The sequence below is a fragment of the Crocodylus porosus genome, unplaced genomic scaffold (assembly GCF_001723895.1).
Source record: "Crocodylus porosus isolate Cpor-Errol unplaced genomic scaffold, CroPor_comp1, whole genome shotgun sequence".
Taxonomy (NCBI): Eukaryota; Metazoa; Chordata; order Crocodylia; family Crocodylidae; genus Crocodylus; species Crocodylus porosus.
The window spans coordinates 7,585,663-7,599,808 of record NW_017728935.1 but is presented as its reverse complement, the minus strand read 5'-3'; the positions used below and the strand labels follow the sequence as shown (position 1 = coordinate 7,599,808).

General features: G+C 45.0%; 1 protein-coding gene across 1 annotated transcript; it reads left to right on the top strand.

Moving 5' to 3' along the window:
* Positions 1 to 2,741: 2,741 nt before the first annotated feature.
* On the top strand, positions 2,742 to 4,539 carry LOC109317711 (vomeronasal type-1 receptor 3-like). The gene has a single exon (XM_019546516.1). The coding sequence runs from the start codon at positions 2,755 to 2,757 to the stop codon at positions 3,706 to 3,708; it is 954 nt and encodes a 317-aa protein (XP_019402061.1). The 5' UTR covers positions 2,742 to 2,754; the 3' UTR covers positions 3,709 to 4,539.
* Positions 4,540 to 14,146: the final 9,607 nt, after the last annotated feature.

Sequence of the window (14,146 nt, the reverse complement as noted above, 5' to 3'; positions counted from 1 at the left end):
TTCTCAGCTGCCCCCCAAGAAACGTCTTGTACATGTTTAACCAAGCTCTCTCTGCCCACCTTGGGCGCTGCAGTCTCCTTTCGTGTTCCTGCTGGGTAATGCGGTATCATCTTGCCCCTTTCCTATTCAGCACTAGATGCTGCAGAGTCACTTAAAACATCAGGAGGAAGCTAGAGCAGCCCTCAGTGAAAAGGGACAGCGTGCTCCTTTTGTACAACCAAAAGGACAAAGCTGTGGGATGGACAGGACCTCTGGATGCAAAGATTTCTAGTTCTGTTCCTGCGTTTCACAAGCCATGACACCTCTGCTCTCTGGCATGCATGGGCATTTTCCAGCTGGCTGTTGATTAAAATGTGGCATTTGATTTTTAAAAATTTTTTTAAGTTAAAATAAAATGGAAACTAACTACAGTATTTGAATTATCTGAACTATCATCTGGCTCGGGCATCGCTCCAACTATGCCCACATAACAGAGTACATAGTGCTAATACCTCACACTTGAACTCTCAGTGGAATTACCTGGGGTGGGAGTGGGGAAGGAATATAAAGAGGGACCTGTCTTGTTCAGGCTCCGTTCTCACAGCTGGGACTCATGAGGAGGAAGAGATAAATGAAACAAGAGGCTCTTTATCATTTCCTAGAGAGACAGGTATTGTAGAATAATATTAAATATTGCATTGACTGTTGTGGCTGCCAGGTAACTTTCATGTATGTCCTGTTTTCAGTGTCCATAAAGCCTCTCTTGAACAGGCTCTGACCATTTTGAATACTTTTTTTTTCTAACGCAGGAATTTTATTGGCTTACACACACACGGGTCCAATCCTGCTAGAAGAGATTGAGTCCTCCTCAACTCTTAAGATTTAAACAGAAGCTGAAGGGACTCAAGTGTATTGACTTGGGCCTTTAAGCTACAGTCTGAGCTATGCTGCCTTCTCAGAAGGGGGCAGGTCTACAACTTTTGGACATGTAAAGCATTCAGGATGCAATAAAGAGGGGTGTATTCCTATATCTAGTCATGGTTGTTCGTTTTACCAGTAATCTGCAGAGTACTCTTTGATGGAAAGGCACCTGGAAGCTCTGTGCACAGCAGTGCCAAATCACTAACTTTAACAAAGCTAAGGTCTCTTCAACATCCCTCCCCCATCATAATTACAAAATATCTGTGTTAACGTGGTGGGGGCATCTATATAAGATGATGTGAAAATCTGGTCTACATTAAAGAACACATTGTTAGAACCATTACCGGATGCTGGTATTAGCATCCGATATGCATAACATGTACTGTGTACGTATTTGTCCTCTGCTGCTACAACACGCGTGTGTTGCAAAGCATCTGGTTGTGAAAGGCCCAGGGAACTTTATGCTTGCGCACATATCCTTAACTGTGCTCTGTACGCTAAAACGTTATGCTTGGGGGTGTTTTCTTTTTTAAACCTTACCTAGATCTTTTTAGTCTTTTTCAAATGCCTCCCTCCTACCTCAAACACCAAATTCTGTGTTGGCTTCTTTTGTATTCATCTGAGTTATCTGAAAATTACTATAATGAACTATTACCCCTGAGGATCTGAATGCCATTTCAGCAGCTTGTGCTATCTTTGCATACGGTTGCTCCAGCTCTGGTAAATTAACCTTCTTGAAATTGGTGTTGCTGGGTAAGAAGATGGAGGCAGACCTACTAAAATAGCACGTTTCCTGCAGAAACTTGACTCTTTGCACTGGAACTACCTGAAACATTTCTGTCTATCATGTCTGTCTTAGCAAGAATATTAGCAAAGCCCAGGCTATTGTGTCTAAGGCTTTTAGTGAGTGCATTCTCATGTTTGCTCTGGAGCTTTTTACCTTCATCATTAAACAATACACCTTAATCCCTTTTGATTCAATTCAAACTCCTGTTCCTGCCGCAACTGTTTTTAGATTTGACAGGATCTAGCCCACTCCTCAACCCGTGTCGGTATGCTAAGAGACTTGCACACAGGGTTTGATCTTTGCTTGGCAGGTGTTCAAACAACAGCTGGAAGGAATATATTCCCTTGTGCCGAAACGGCTGTCGGGACGAGGCAACGTGTGCTGAAAGAGGGAGTTGAGGACGATTCCCCTCTTACTCCATGGCTGTGAACCAGTTACTCTGGCTCACCAATGCTCATTCCCCATAAGAGCCACGAAGATAATCTCCGTTGCCTTTCGGGGCTGTGATGTGAACTTAACTCATTAGAGTGCTATGGAGATAATCATTTATTTGACAGCTGCATACTCTATTTCAGTCTGTAGGTCCTGTGGTGGTTAGCACTCTGCAAGGATCTGCATACAGATTGCATTAATTAATTGTGCCAGGTGGGTGTTGGCATTATGTCCAACACATAATAAAGCTGCCTACTAAGAGAGAGGCTCAAGCCTTTTCTGGATGATGACTCGCGCTGTTTTCTCACCTGGTGACCACTGTTACTGAGAGCTGAAACCATTTTCTGCTAACAGTTAAGCAGATCAAAGTCTGTCTGAATTTAGGTTATGCACTGTCCCCCTGAGGACCTGCATCCAAGCTTGAACCCACAGCCTTCAGGATTGAACCTCAACCTGAGTTTTAATGTACAAATTAAAGAAGCAACTCCATGAACCAGTAGCACAAATAAGTCACCTTCCTTTAGTCGTGCCAAATGCATGCCTTGCTAACCTTGTACTTTCTCAATTTCTAATGCACGGTGCTCTTGCCTTGCAGAATACGCAAACACAATTGCTTTCTTCCACCTGCCAGACTGATGGGGGCCCAGTTCATCTTTGACATACTTGGCTTCATTTTCCTGGACATGGTTGGGATCCCAGGGAATGTGGTCATCCTCTATGCCTTCTTTCACACGTTAATGTGCCACCGAAAAGTCACGCTCTCTGAAATCATCCTGAGCAAACTCGCCCTTTCCAACCTCCTGGTGATCCTGAGCCAGGGGATTCCCTTCACACTCAAAACATTTTGGACCCAGAATGTGTTCAACAACCTGGGGTGCAAAATTACCCTTTATGTTTATTGTGTAGGAAGAGCCATGACCATCTGTGTCACCTCCCTGCTGGGCTGTTTCCAGTGTCTCCTCATCATCCCCTTCCCGTGCAGGTGGCTGCACTGGAGAGAGAGCCTGATAAAAAATCTCTCTTCCATCATGATTTCCCTGTGGTGCTTCAACCTCTTTGTGTGTAGCACCCGTCTGACTTATGCCTCTGCCCAGGGTGATGAAAACTCCTCCACTCTTGGAAACTACACCGAGCTTTACAACTTCTGCTATGTGGTGTTCCCCAGCCGCTACTTTTACCTGGGAAGTAGGGTAGTGTTGGTCATCAGGGACGTGTTCTTCCTTGGGGCAATGACTGTTTCCAGCTGCTACCTTCTGTATATGTTTTATCAGCATGGGAAGCAAGCAAAACACCTGCCAGGGCTGCACCTGAAGCATGCAGAGATCCAGGCAGCCAAAGCCGTGGTGGCCCTGTTAGTCCTGTATCTTTTCAGCTTTGGGATGGATAGCATCTTCTGGATCTTTACCCTCTGTGTGTCCCCAGGCTCAATGAGGCTTGTTGATGCTCAGATGTTCTTTGCTTCCTGCTACTCGGCCGTCGGCCCACTGGTGATTATCCTGACCAACAAGAAGGTGCAAACCGGCTTGAAGGCTGCACCCAACAGGAGAGAGTTTCCAGTGGCAGAAAGTATCTCAAAACATATCCATTGAATAGAAAAATGGGAAAACTAGCAGCTTTCAGTCCCAGGCCAGGTTCTGCTGTGTTTGACTAGTATAGCCATTGCTGTGTTTCCAAACCATCTAGGACATTAGCCCTTTAGACTCCAAATAGCCCAGAGAATAATAAAACAAGAAAGAAGAAAAGTAAAGTCTCTATCAGCTTCCTGCTGGGCTTAGGGACAAGAATCTGTATGTGATGGCACACCCCAGCAATGACAGGGGAGGAACAATGATTTTTTCATTCAAGGAGCTGCATGTGAGAGAGCCTGATTCAAGTCACCATCCTATCAAATCCATCTGTGACCTTGTGAAGTCAGTCGGTCTCTCTGGACCTCAGTTTCCTGCCTGTAACAAAGGAAGAATTGCTCCTTCTGCCTGCCACAGGGCTGTTTGTGGTGTGGAAGGATTCAGATTCAGAGATACAACTTGCAAGCAAAGCTGATTCTGAACATTTCAGTTTTTTTAAATACAAGCTGATATTTAAGATTTTCCTGGTTTTTGTTGCTGGGAACATGGGCTTCTTGAAACTGCGCTTTAAAATATTTTTCTCCCCCAATCAACGCATGCCAGTTTCAATAAATGAACCTAGAAACTTTTATGGGTTTTATGAAAAATAAAATCAGAAAGTGTTGTATTGCAAGCGACCTTACTACAAAACTCATTTTCAGATAGATCCTCAATGCCTGGCAAAGGTGCATTTTATCTGTCTCTCAAATGCCTGAACCCCAGAGAAAATGTAACAAGCTTAACGGGCATCATCTTACAATGCAATATATGCCATGTACATATTTTGACATCTAGCAATGAAAAGGCAAAAGCAAAATCCAGTGTGTGCGACCTGTGCAGCATTGCAATGTATAATGTTTACAGCAACAGCCTTATTTTCAGGTATCAAACTCTAAGCTGTAACCTGCGGCTCTGAGGCCTCATCTTCAGAAGTACCGAGTATCTTCAGCTCTCCCTGACTGTCTAGATACGTGGCTGCCGAGCACAACTCAAAATGAGACCTGACTGCATGTCAGCACTGTGAATCAGCTCTGTGGTATGTGATTCTTCTGAAAGATTAAAACAATCCCAACAAAACATCCCTACGAGACCAAAAATTCTGTTCTATTAGAAAGTACACAGACAACCCCTAATACACACTTGTGTTACTATAACTAAATTCCCATCTCTTTTAAGCAAAAGACTTTGGTTCATTAATCATCTTCAATTACAGATTGGAAAGCAAATCTACCCATTTTTTTTCATACTAGCTCTGACAAATCAACTTGCATCTCAATGCAGTTGTAGGCTTTACTTAATGGCCTTCTAAGCTTCTTGTGCAATATCTGAAGGTTGCTGACTGCCTCTCCGTGCTCTTCCCCATTATACTCACTGTTCAAATAACGATGCTAATTTAAACTTTGAAAAATGAGGTGTCTTGCTGCAGCAGGTTGCTGTGATTGCAACGTCATCCCCTTTGGGGTTATGGCTAAGAACAGAAACATTGGCCCCACCTGAGTGAGATGTGTGGTGTGGGGGCACCTGCTTGCATATTGTTCTACAGCAAGGAGAAATGTCCATGTCCCTTCCCGGAGATGTGACCGGCTGCCCAGCTGAGTGCTGTAAGTTTTAATGGTGAGCTCTTTAAAGTCCTCAAGGGAGATGGTCTCATGCAATAACTTACATGTAAGTGCTGTCTTCAGGAAAGAAGCATGCTGTACAGGGGCTGTGTTCCAAAACCTGTCAGAGATTATTCATAATAACTTTTATTTATATGTCTAAAAAAGTATTTGTAGGAGCTGCATCAAGCTTTTGGAAATAAATGGTGATGTTTGGGAAGCTTTCTGCTTATGAGTTATTAATAAATCTGTAAAAATGTCTGGAGTGAGATGGTTCAATCAAGAGCATAAGCAGTTCCTAAGCAATCTCCAAGTCTGACTGAATTTGTCTGCCGGCCTCCAGCCTATTAATATGGAAGCAAGATAACTGTTAAATCTGAGAGTATCCTTCTCCTTGCCTGTCAAGCGTGCAAAATACTCCCACGTTCACATTCAGGACTCGCTGTTTGAAGAAACGCCTTTGCAGATGTGACTGCAGGATTTCAGTCCAACTGAATCCACTCACAACACCACCAAAGCTTTTGGCGATAGTGGTGGTGAGGGAGACACGAAAAAGGGATCCGGGCAAGACAGCACTGCCCACAGTGACCATCTGAAATACAAAACACAAAATGTCCCTGCTTTGCTGATACAGTAAGACCTTTGCTCGGTGTGATCAGCTGTCTGAAAGCATGAGCTCATGGGATGTCCTCTTCCTCCAAACTGCAGATGAGATCCTGGCTAACTCGTCCTGCCGCAAGACAGAGCCCTTACAGGTGTCAGTGTAGACCACTTGGCATTTGTCAACACCTCAGAGTCCCTCATGAGAGTAATTCTGGAGACAACCACAGTTTTCAAGCTGCAGAAAACATAGATACAGCCGCTTCTTGACAAAGGTTTGAAAATGATGATTTGCCTTTAAAGGCACCTTTCCTCTCTGCTACCCGAGTGCAATTCGTGCAATAACGATCGAGTCCAAACGCCAGCAAGCGTACAATCCTGAGGGTTCGAGGTCCCAATGTACAGCTCTGCTGTCTTTTGGCTAATGGCTTTATATCCTCTTGAGTCCTCCTGGGACTCACTTTGAAGCCGTGAAGAATGACGCCAAGTCAGGACTGCTCTTAAATCTGATGCTCTTTCCTTCACCGCTGGCAGATGCCGCCTTTACTTCACTCATTCATGCTGTTTGGGGATCTTTCCTCTGTGGCCCTCGCTGAGTTTTCCCAATGGTAACAAGTGGTTGATCCTCTTACACGGGCATCACAAACAAGTTTGACTGAATTTCTCTGCCAGTCTGTGTCGGGCACATTGTGCCCCACGCCGCTCCCACGGTCACCAGTCCTGAGTAACATTACTTCCCTTCACCGCTGCCGCACAAATGCTGAAGTAAACGTACCAGCCAGACTCTGCGATAACCCTACGCTGACAGTGTATTGGGACATATTCCACCCACTGATGAATGGCTCCCCTCAAGACGTCCATTACGGTCCACCTTCCAAAACCTTTCGACTTCTCCTTGCTTGGTGACGTGAAGAATGGTCAGCACAAGCACCACTCAGTCACCACATCGTCTCAGACCCTATAGTCAATCAACTAGGATTTAACTGGCCATGCTGCTATTAGGCACTTCTCCGCTACTTTCCAACTGAACGGGGTCACTGGGCCCCAAACCTATACCAACAGGGCCTTCACAGTGACAACCAATGTCCTTATGAAGAAGTTCAAACCATGCCCCACATTGTTGACTCGCGTCCATTTCCTGTGTGACCCAGCGGCCTTCAAGTTCTTCACGCTGGTGATGGCAGAAACAATAAGCCAAAACCACATACAGGAAATAAAATCAGAAACAAGTGCAATGCCTTTGCAGTATGGCCTTCAGGCTGAAAACAATTCCTGCAATAAAAGCATCTCCAGTAGTCATTACAGTGTTGACTCTCTGTTTCTATGGAGCTGAGGCTGTCTTGATATATTTTCTCTTTCCACAAGGAAGATTTCACCTCTGTTTAATCAATAACCAAATAGTTTTGGCTTTCAGCTACTCTGCCAATTGTCCTTTCCTGATGATTTGCAGTAACAATATAATGACTAGGCTACAGGGCTACTGTAGGAAGCACAGAGAAGTCTCCATGACACTATTTTTATCCTCTAGGCAATAATCTTCTTTCCACCTGGTTTGACAAAGCAAGCTGCTGTTTTATGGAATTTAATAGTTCGCTGTATGCATGCATTTTGTTCATTAGCTCAAACGTTACAAGGGGGTGTGATAAAATCTAATGTAATAAAAAAATCACCCAGACCGAACAGCACACAGTAGTTTCCTAGGATGTTCGCATGCCCCTTGCAAAATGTGTAGAGAGTGAAATCCACGGTAGCCCTGGATTCACGATTCTCTGAGCATGGCCAGAAGCAGGAACAAAAATGGAGAATTTCACATTCTTCCTATAGTCAGTATTTGCTACAAGAAGAGAAACCAAGGAACTAATACTAAGGGGAAAAGATGAAAGGGAAAATAGGAGATTTGGTTTTTTTCCCTGTCACTGTGCTTTTCTTGAGATGAAGAAGTTGCATTTGTTCTTTCTTCATTTGTTGCTTTCCTTAACATGAAATAAATGTCCTAGACTGAGCGAAAACCTGTGTGTGGCTCCTTGTACTTGGATGCAGAGGAACACAGGGGAAACTTTAAAGATTTACATACCATTTTGCTGGGGTGAAACATGCAATCTGCTTCTCACAGGCAGTGATCCTTACAGGAAGCAGATCCAAACACCCCATCCCTTTCTTCAAGTCCAAGGTGTTCAAAATACCAAGCCTCATGTGGGGAAACCCCAACCTCAGTGAGATATCCAGGGCCCACTCTGAAACGGACTGTGCAATCAGCACTTGGCTATGGGTCCTCAGGCAATTAACTCATAGGCACCGTGAGTACACACTTGACTTCATAACTTGCAATTAGCTGTGGGTCCTAGGCCGGGGAGCCTGATTTATTGCATGCTCAAGTAAGAATCTGTATGCGAGATTGTGCTTTTCAGTCATTAAAGATCTCACAAGAGCCTCTATGTGATACCCACTGGGTTTTCCAGTGAATAGATAACACATCCAAATTGTGGTTCTCAGTGGTACGTGTTGCTTTATTACTCAACCACCGTTATCTGACAAGCTGAACTTCAAGGAGGGAGCGAGCTGTGACCAGAAGGAGGTGCAGCCACCTCTATGGGCAGCTCAGTGCCCTTGCTGACCAGGTGCTGAGACCCACTGGTATCAGAAGCAGCATAAAACTTCAGAGCTTTAACACCTGTAGCCAATAAAAGTTCTCAAGGCACTTTTTACAACTGCGGGTACAAATCCCGGCAACCCCTGCCCAAGTCTCTCTGGGCATTGCATTCTGCTTCCTTGCATCTCCCCAGAAGTTTCCCACCTGTAAAACAGCTGGTCTTCCTGTTTTTCAGTGCTTGGCCACTATCTAGGCCTTGGATTTGACTGCCAGATAATGTGCACCTGTAACTCTCTACCTCCTCTCCCTCTTCTGTAACATATCTAGAAAGACATAACCCACCTCTTCAGTAGCATCCTCTGTATCAGCACCTTAGGGGCACAGCCTCTGTTGGAGTAAATCAGGGCTTGACTGATGCCAGCTGAGGACCACCACATGCTACAAAGGGTCTTGTATGTCATCACGGTGACTGCTTCATGTCCTTTTAGAACCACAAAGGAAGGACAACCTGAAGTTACAAAGAGAGCGAGAGAGAACAATTAATCATCTTGGACCCTCTGAAGTACAGCTGGGGGTGCTGTCTTTGTGACCACAAATGCATAAGCATCTTCTCTTCATTTTTCAATGCAAGGCTATTGGAGAGACAGAGGGATATCAATCATGCTTGTAAAACTATTTTATTTTGTACAAAGCCCATAATTAAATTAGACTTCACACAGAGGAATTGATTTAAAGCCATAAAATCTCCCTGCCAACTCCTAGAAATCCCACATGCATTCTTGATAAAGGTCCTGATTTTTGGCCCCCCAAAAATGCTTGTTTCATTGGTTGTCCCACACTGCTCTCTACTGGCACCAGGCTGGGATTTCCTGTAAAGATGCAGCTAACTAATGATGATGTGACCCACAACCCAGGTGTATGCTTTCAATCCACCAGCTCTTGTAGGGCAGGGAGAGTTGGCTTGGATGGGCTCGGGTAAGTCCGGTCAGGTGCTGCCAGAAGGATTTGTGGCACTGTGCCTTGAGTGCAAATAAATAAAGGGCTCACTTCACTTCACAAGGGTCAGATACTTTCACCAGCTACAGATGTTTCAAATAAGGAAAGTATTTGAAATATCTGAAATAAGGAAAGAATTTTTCCAACTATTTGAGTTGGTCTAATAAAAGATATTGGATTTACCCAAAGAAGCTTGTTTGAAATAAGTACATGCAGACATCCACCAAGCCCAGTATCCAACTACGGAAATTGCCATCAATTGGTGGAGCAGGAATAAAAATGGCTTTGGGCTGGAGTATAGATCTAATGCAGTCTTGCATTAAGCAGCGTGACTAAATGACGATCGCGTGTGATTCCCTTTCTCCTAACCTATCCCCAGTGCAAGAATTGTGTGTGCAATGTCAGGTTTGGTTTATATATGTTGCTTTGTTCTGGAGTACATGAGGGAAGGTGGCAGGAGATATGTGTGGCTATGAAGCCTGAAATGGCCCTTCGCTCCTATGGGAATTTGTTCCAGCAAAGCTCCAGCAGCAGTTGCCTTCTCAGTGGTGCTATCTCTTGCTAGCGCGTGCTGCTGTCCCACTGCATTTCTGTTGATATAAATTCATATTGGCTTCTAGGAGAAAGTGACATCAACAGCAGAATAAGTATTCTGCTGGGATCCTTAACAAGCAAATTACTTCCGTCATCATAAATACTGATAACCAAAGCTGAGAGGGGTTTTGGACTAATTATCAGCTAATTATAAACAATTCTGTATTCTGTTGATTAGAAAATCAGTCAACCATAAGGAAACACAATTTTGGAATGACATCTTTTTAATAGACTCCTTCAAATTACAAAACTTTAAATACGGATGATGGATGATGGTCACAATAAGTAATGTATTAAACCTTGCTTCCTGCAGCCTCATTCCGGGAGTGCCCTCATGGTTGGGAATTAGCTTCTCAAGCTTGGGTGACTAATAGGGCAGACAAATCCTACAGGTATTCACTTGAATTAGCCTTTAAGCACCCAAAACGAGCAAACTGGGGGCTCCTCTCTTGGAATGCCCATGCCTGAAAATTGGACCTGATATTCCGAAACGTAGACAGACTGGCACATCCAGACAGATGTGCCCACAGCTGTGTACCTAACTTGCAAACTCAGATACCACAGCCTGTGCTTGTAGCTGTCGCCATACAGTATATGAAGTCACTCTCTGTGTTTAACAGTTTACTTGAGGAGTCCAGGTGGTGGTTTCCATGCATGACTATGGGTTCCCTCTTGATGTGTCTAAATCTGAGGTCTGTGGTCATGCTAACTGTATGCCCCTTGAAAAGGTTGGGCTTCCTGATTCCTCTGATTCTTTACAAATAGCAGCATAGTAGAATTAAATGGCCCAACAAGAGACTTGAGGGGCCTATTGAACTGGGGATGAAAAAGTACTCTGAAATTTCTGTAGCATGGAAATGCAGGGTTCCTGCGACTGCGACCGCAAGGTCAGGTCATCCCTTTGACAAATACAGCACAACCTGCTGACAACAAGGGAGAATGCAGGCCTTAGAAAGTGCTCGGTACCTGGCAAGGCGTTGGCTGTGTAGGTGTTATTTTGGCAGGAACGCCTCATTCCTGAGTCCTGTGTATTGAGCATAGCTTCTGTCCAAGCAGGGATAACCGGGCTGGACTTGTGCTCACTGACCATATGCAGAGGGCAGGTTGTTTTTTTTCTGTCCTCCTGCAGGTTCCTGCCAATATGTCATGGCTGAGTCAGCTAGCACAACACCACTGTCCTAGATAGGCCATGGCAGTTTCCCTCGCCGGCCCGTTCTGGCCCTATCTTTCCATTCCTTAGCCAAGGCAAGGGGCAAAGTCCCATGAAGCATTATGCACCATGAGCTCTCCAACTATGGGCCCTCTTCCTGGACCAGGCTGTAAGGACAATTGTGCCAGTCTTCTTAGTATGTTCAAACCCGTCAATCAAAGGTGACTTTTCCTAAGGTCATGTGAGGAGTATGCTGAGAAGCCCAATCCTTCTCTAGTCACACGGGTCTATCTAGGCCTTCACATCATGCCAGTGAAGCCAGGAATTGCTGCCATTTTGTACATGGGGCTGCCTCACACATCACCCCCTTTGCTGTTCCTTATTCATTCCTTTCACCAAAATTGCATAGAGAAAGTAACACACTGAAGCAGTCAAGTTTCTTTTAACAACTGCTATTTTCACTTAAGCCTACTTACTGCTCAGCCAATGTCCCTGACTTCAACTGCCTATTGTCCTCGATTTCTATGATGCGGGGGTGAGAATCGTCATCTTGATTTGATTCCTTTCACAATAAAGCACTCTCCCTGTATTATTGGTGCTTGTCTTGACCCATCTCTGGGGGCCAAACTTGAATACAGATGTTGTTGAGAACCTCGCATCTCTTGTGCACTGAGTCTAAATAGACCCATTCTGCTTACTTTTTATTTAATCAGCTTTGTTCCGACTTTCAACTAATGACTGTCGCTAACGTTCCCTTGGTGCATTCTTGCTTCTCTTGTATTAGCTACAATAGCTCCATCGTGGTCCACACAAAGGAAACACAGGTTGATCATGTGCACACTGTTCAGAGTCATCGTGGTTTCTGCATTGTTTCTGAATACCAGAAGGCCCAAAGACTGCACTGCGGCAAACGTTTGCATCTTGTCTACTGCCTTGATCCTATCTTTTATCTGTGTTCCAAGGCAATTGCATTAGTGCAACTTTTAATTGCATTCACCCTTCGTTGCCATAAAATTCAAGTGCTGGCCTGACTCAATGCCCTGCAATACAGGGCACTCTGCCCATCAGTCTGCAATGACAGGAAAGCAGCACCAGACCCCCTCCGGGCAAGGCCAGCGGGTACAGACTGAGGCCAGAGAGGAGCTCTATTGCCCCTGTCGAAGAAGAGATGCACAGGTGAAACCCGGCTGTCCAGGAGGTGTGATTGGTTCTGGCTTGCTGTGAAAGGGGACTTCCAAACAGTTGTTCCTGATAAATGACCTTGCTGCTTTGCTCCTTTGTCTCACTTCTTACAAGTCCACCTGTCAGCTTTACTGAAGCGTTTATAGGGCACTTAAAGCCCTGGTGTCTGAAACTACAGCTAAGCCCTCCCTGCATCACAGGCTGTCCTCATCTTAAGCAAAGCATCGGCTCAGGAAAGCTAATCCCAGCCAGTCCAGGACAGGGGCTGAGGCACCAAGCAGTGTCCTGTAGGTTGCACTTCTACATTCTGCTGCTCCTTTTCCTGCACATATAGACTGTGCAAGGCTCTGTGATTCTCTGCCTTCACTGACTGCGCCTCCATCCATTGCGAGAAACATGTAAGGAGCCATGACCACGTTTCCAAGGTCTGCAGGGAACGAGACCACACTCCCCTGCGATGTAAATCTCAGTGTGCATGGCAAGCTTTCTATTCCTTGTTCACAGTGTAAGATCTCTTGAGGTCCCAGCCCAAAGCAGGTCCCATGTGCTAGGGGCTGTACGTGCATGAAATCAGAAACAGTCTGTGCCTTAAAGAAAACTAAGAAAAGAGCAGTGGTTTTAGGAGCTCTTTACAGCTGGGGAACTAAGGTTCAGGGGTTGTAAGTGACTTGCCCAGGGCCACTCAGAAATCTGCAGCCAGCTGGAAAATGTCCCTGGATCTTTGGGCAAGTATCCAGGTTGTAGTCATAGTGGTCTAGAGGAAAAAGCAATCAGGACTCGTAACTTTTACAATGTTTTTTCCAATGCCTAATGAAGGGTATTTGTGCCTGAAAGCTTGCAAATAAAGATTTTTTTTTCCAAAAATCTAGTTGGTCTAATAAAAGATACCACCTCTACCACGAGTCCGGATTCCTGGATCTGCTGAGCCTTCATGACCCAATAAACCAGTCTGAGCTGGTTTTGAAATATATAGTTAATCATAGTAGGGCGTCTGCCTTGTCTTTCCTTTCATGAAAAATCAAACTCCCAAATGAGTAAACCAATCATAAACAAATAAGTCCAGAGAGGAGAATCAGGAGCTGAGCCAGCAACTGAACACACTTGAAATAAATGGCAATTAATAATGGCATCGATCTCTTCTCTTAACAGTGAGATTAAGTGAAGGGAAAAACAGCCTGAAAAGCAGGAGCTGGCAGCCTTTGCTCACACCTTCTGCTGATGGAAATGAGGTGTGATAAGGAAGGACACGTTTTAGGCCGGTTGCTCACTAAATCAAAGCAGTTCTGTGGATTTGCCCCGTCCGAGGCTTTTCACCGACACGGCCCGGCTGGAACTTGGCCAACATCTGACACTAGAGGGCAACCTGTGCTCACGTTTAAAAAGTGAGAGAGTCTCTGCATGCACAGGTGGGAGGTTTCTATTAGCAAACCCATCTTCTCTTATTATCGGCATGAGGTCAATCTGTGCGCTAAAGTGCTACTTGCTTTAGATTGAAATACACATTTCCCTGGTGGGAATCCCGCCAGCCCAGCTGAAACCTGATGAGGATCTTCTGGCAGTTACGTAGGGTCCAGAGCTCTGAGTTGAGGAACGAGGGCTTGCGATGGACTTGGGATGGACCTAGCTTTCTGTACATGCAAGTTTCTGCTGCTGGAAGACTTGCACGGTGGGAGGGAGCGGTGGGCCTGAGTTGTGCTTTTGGAGCATCTCTGT

What these genes read in the sequence shown, in the direction of transcription:
- LOC109317711 (XM_019546516.1), top strand. Translation starts at nt 2,755, where the DNA reads ATGGGGGCCCAGTTCATCTTTGACATACTTGGCTTCATTTTCCTGGAC.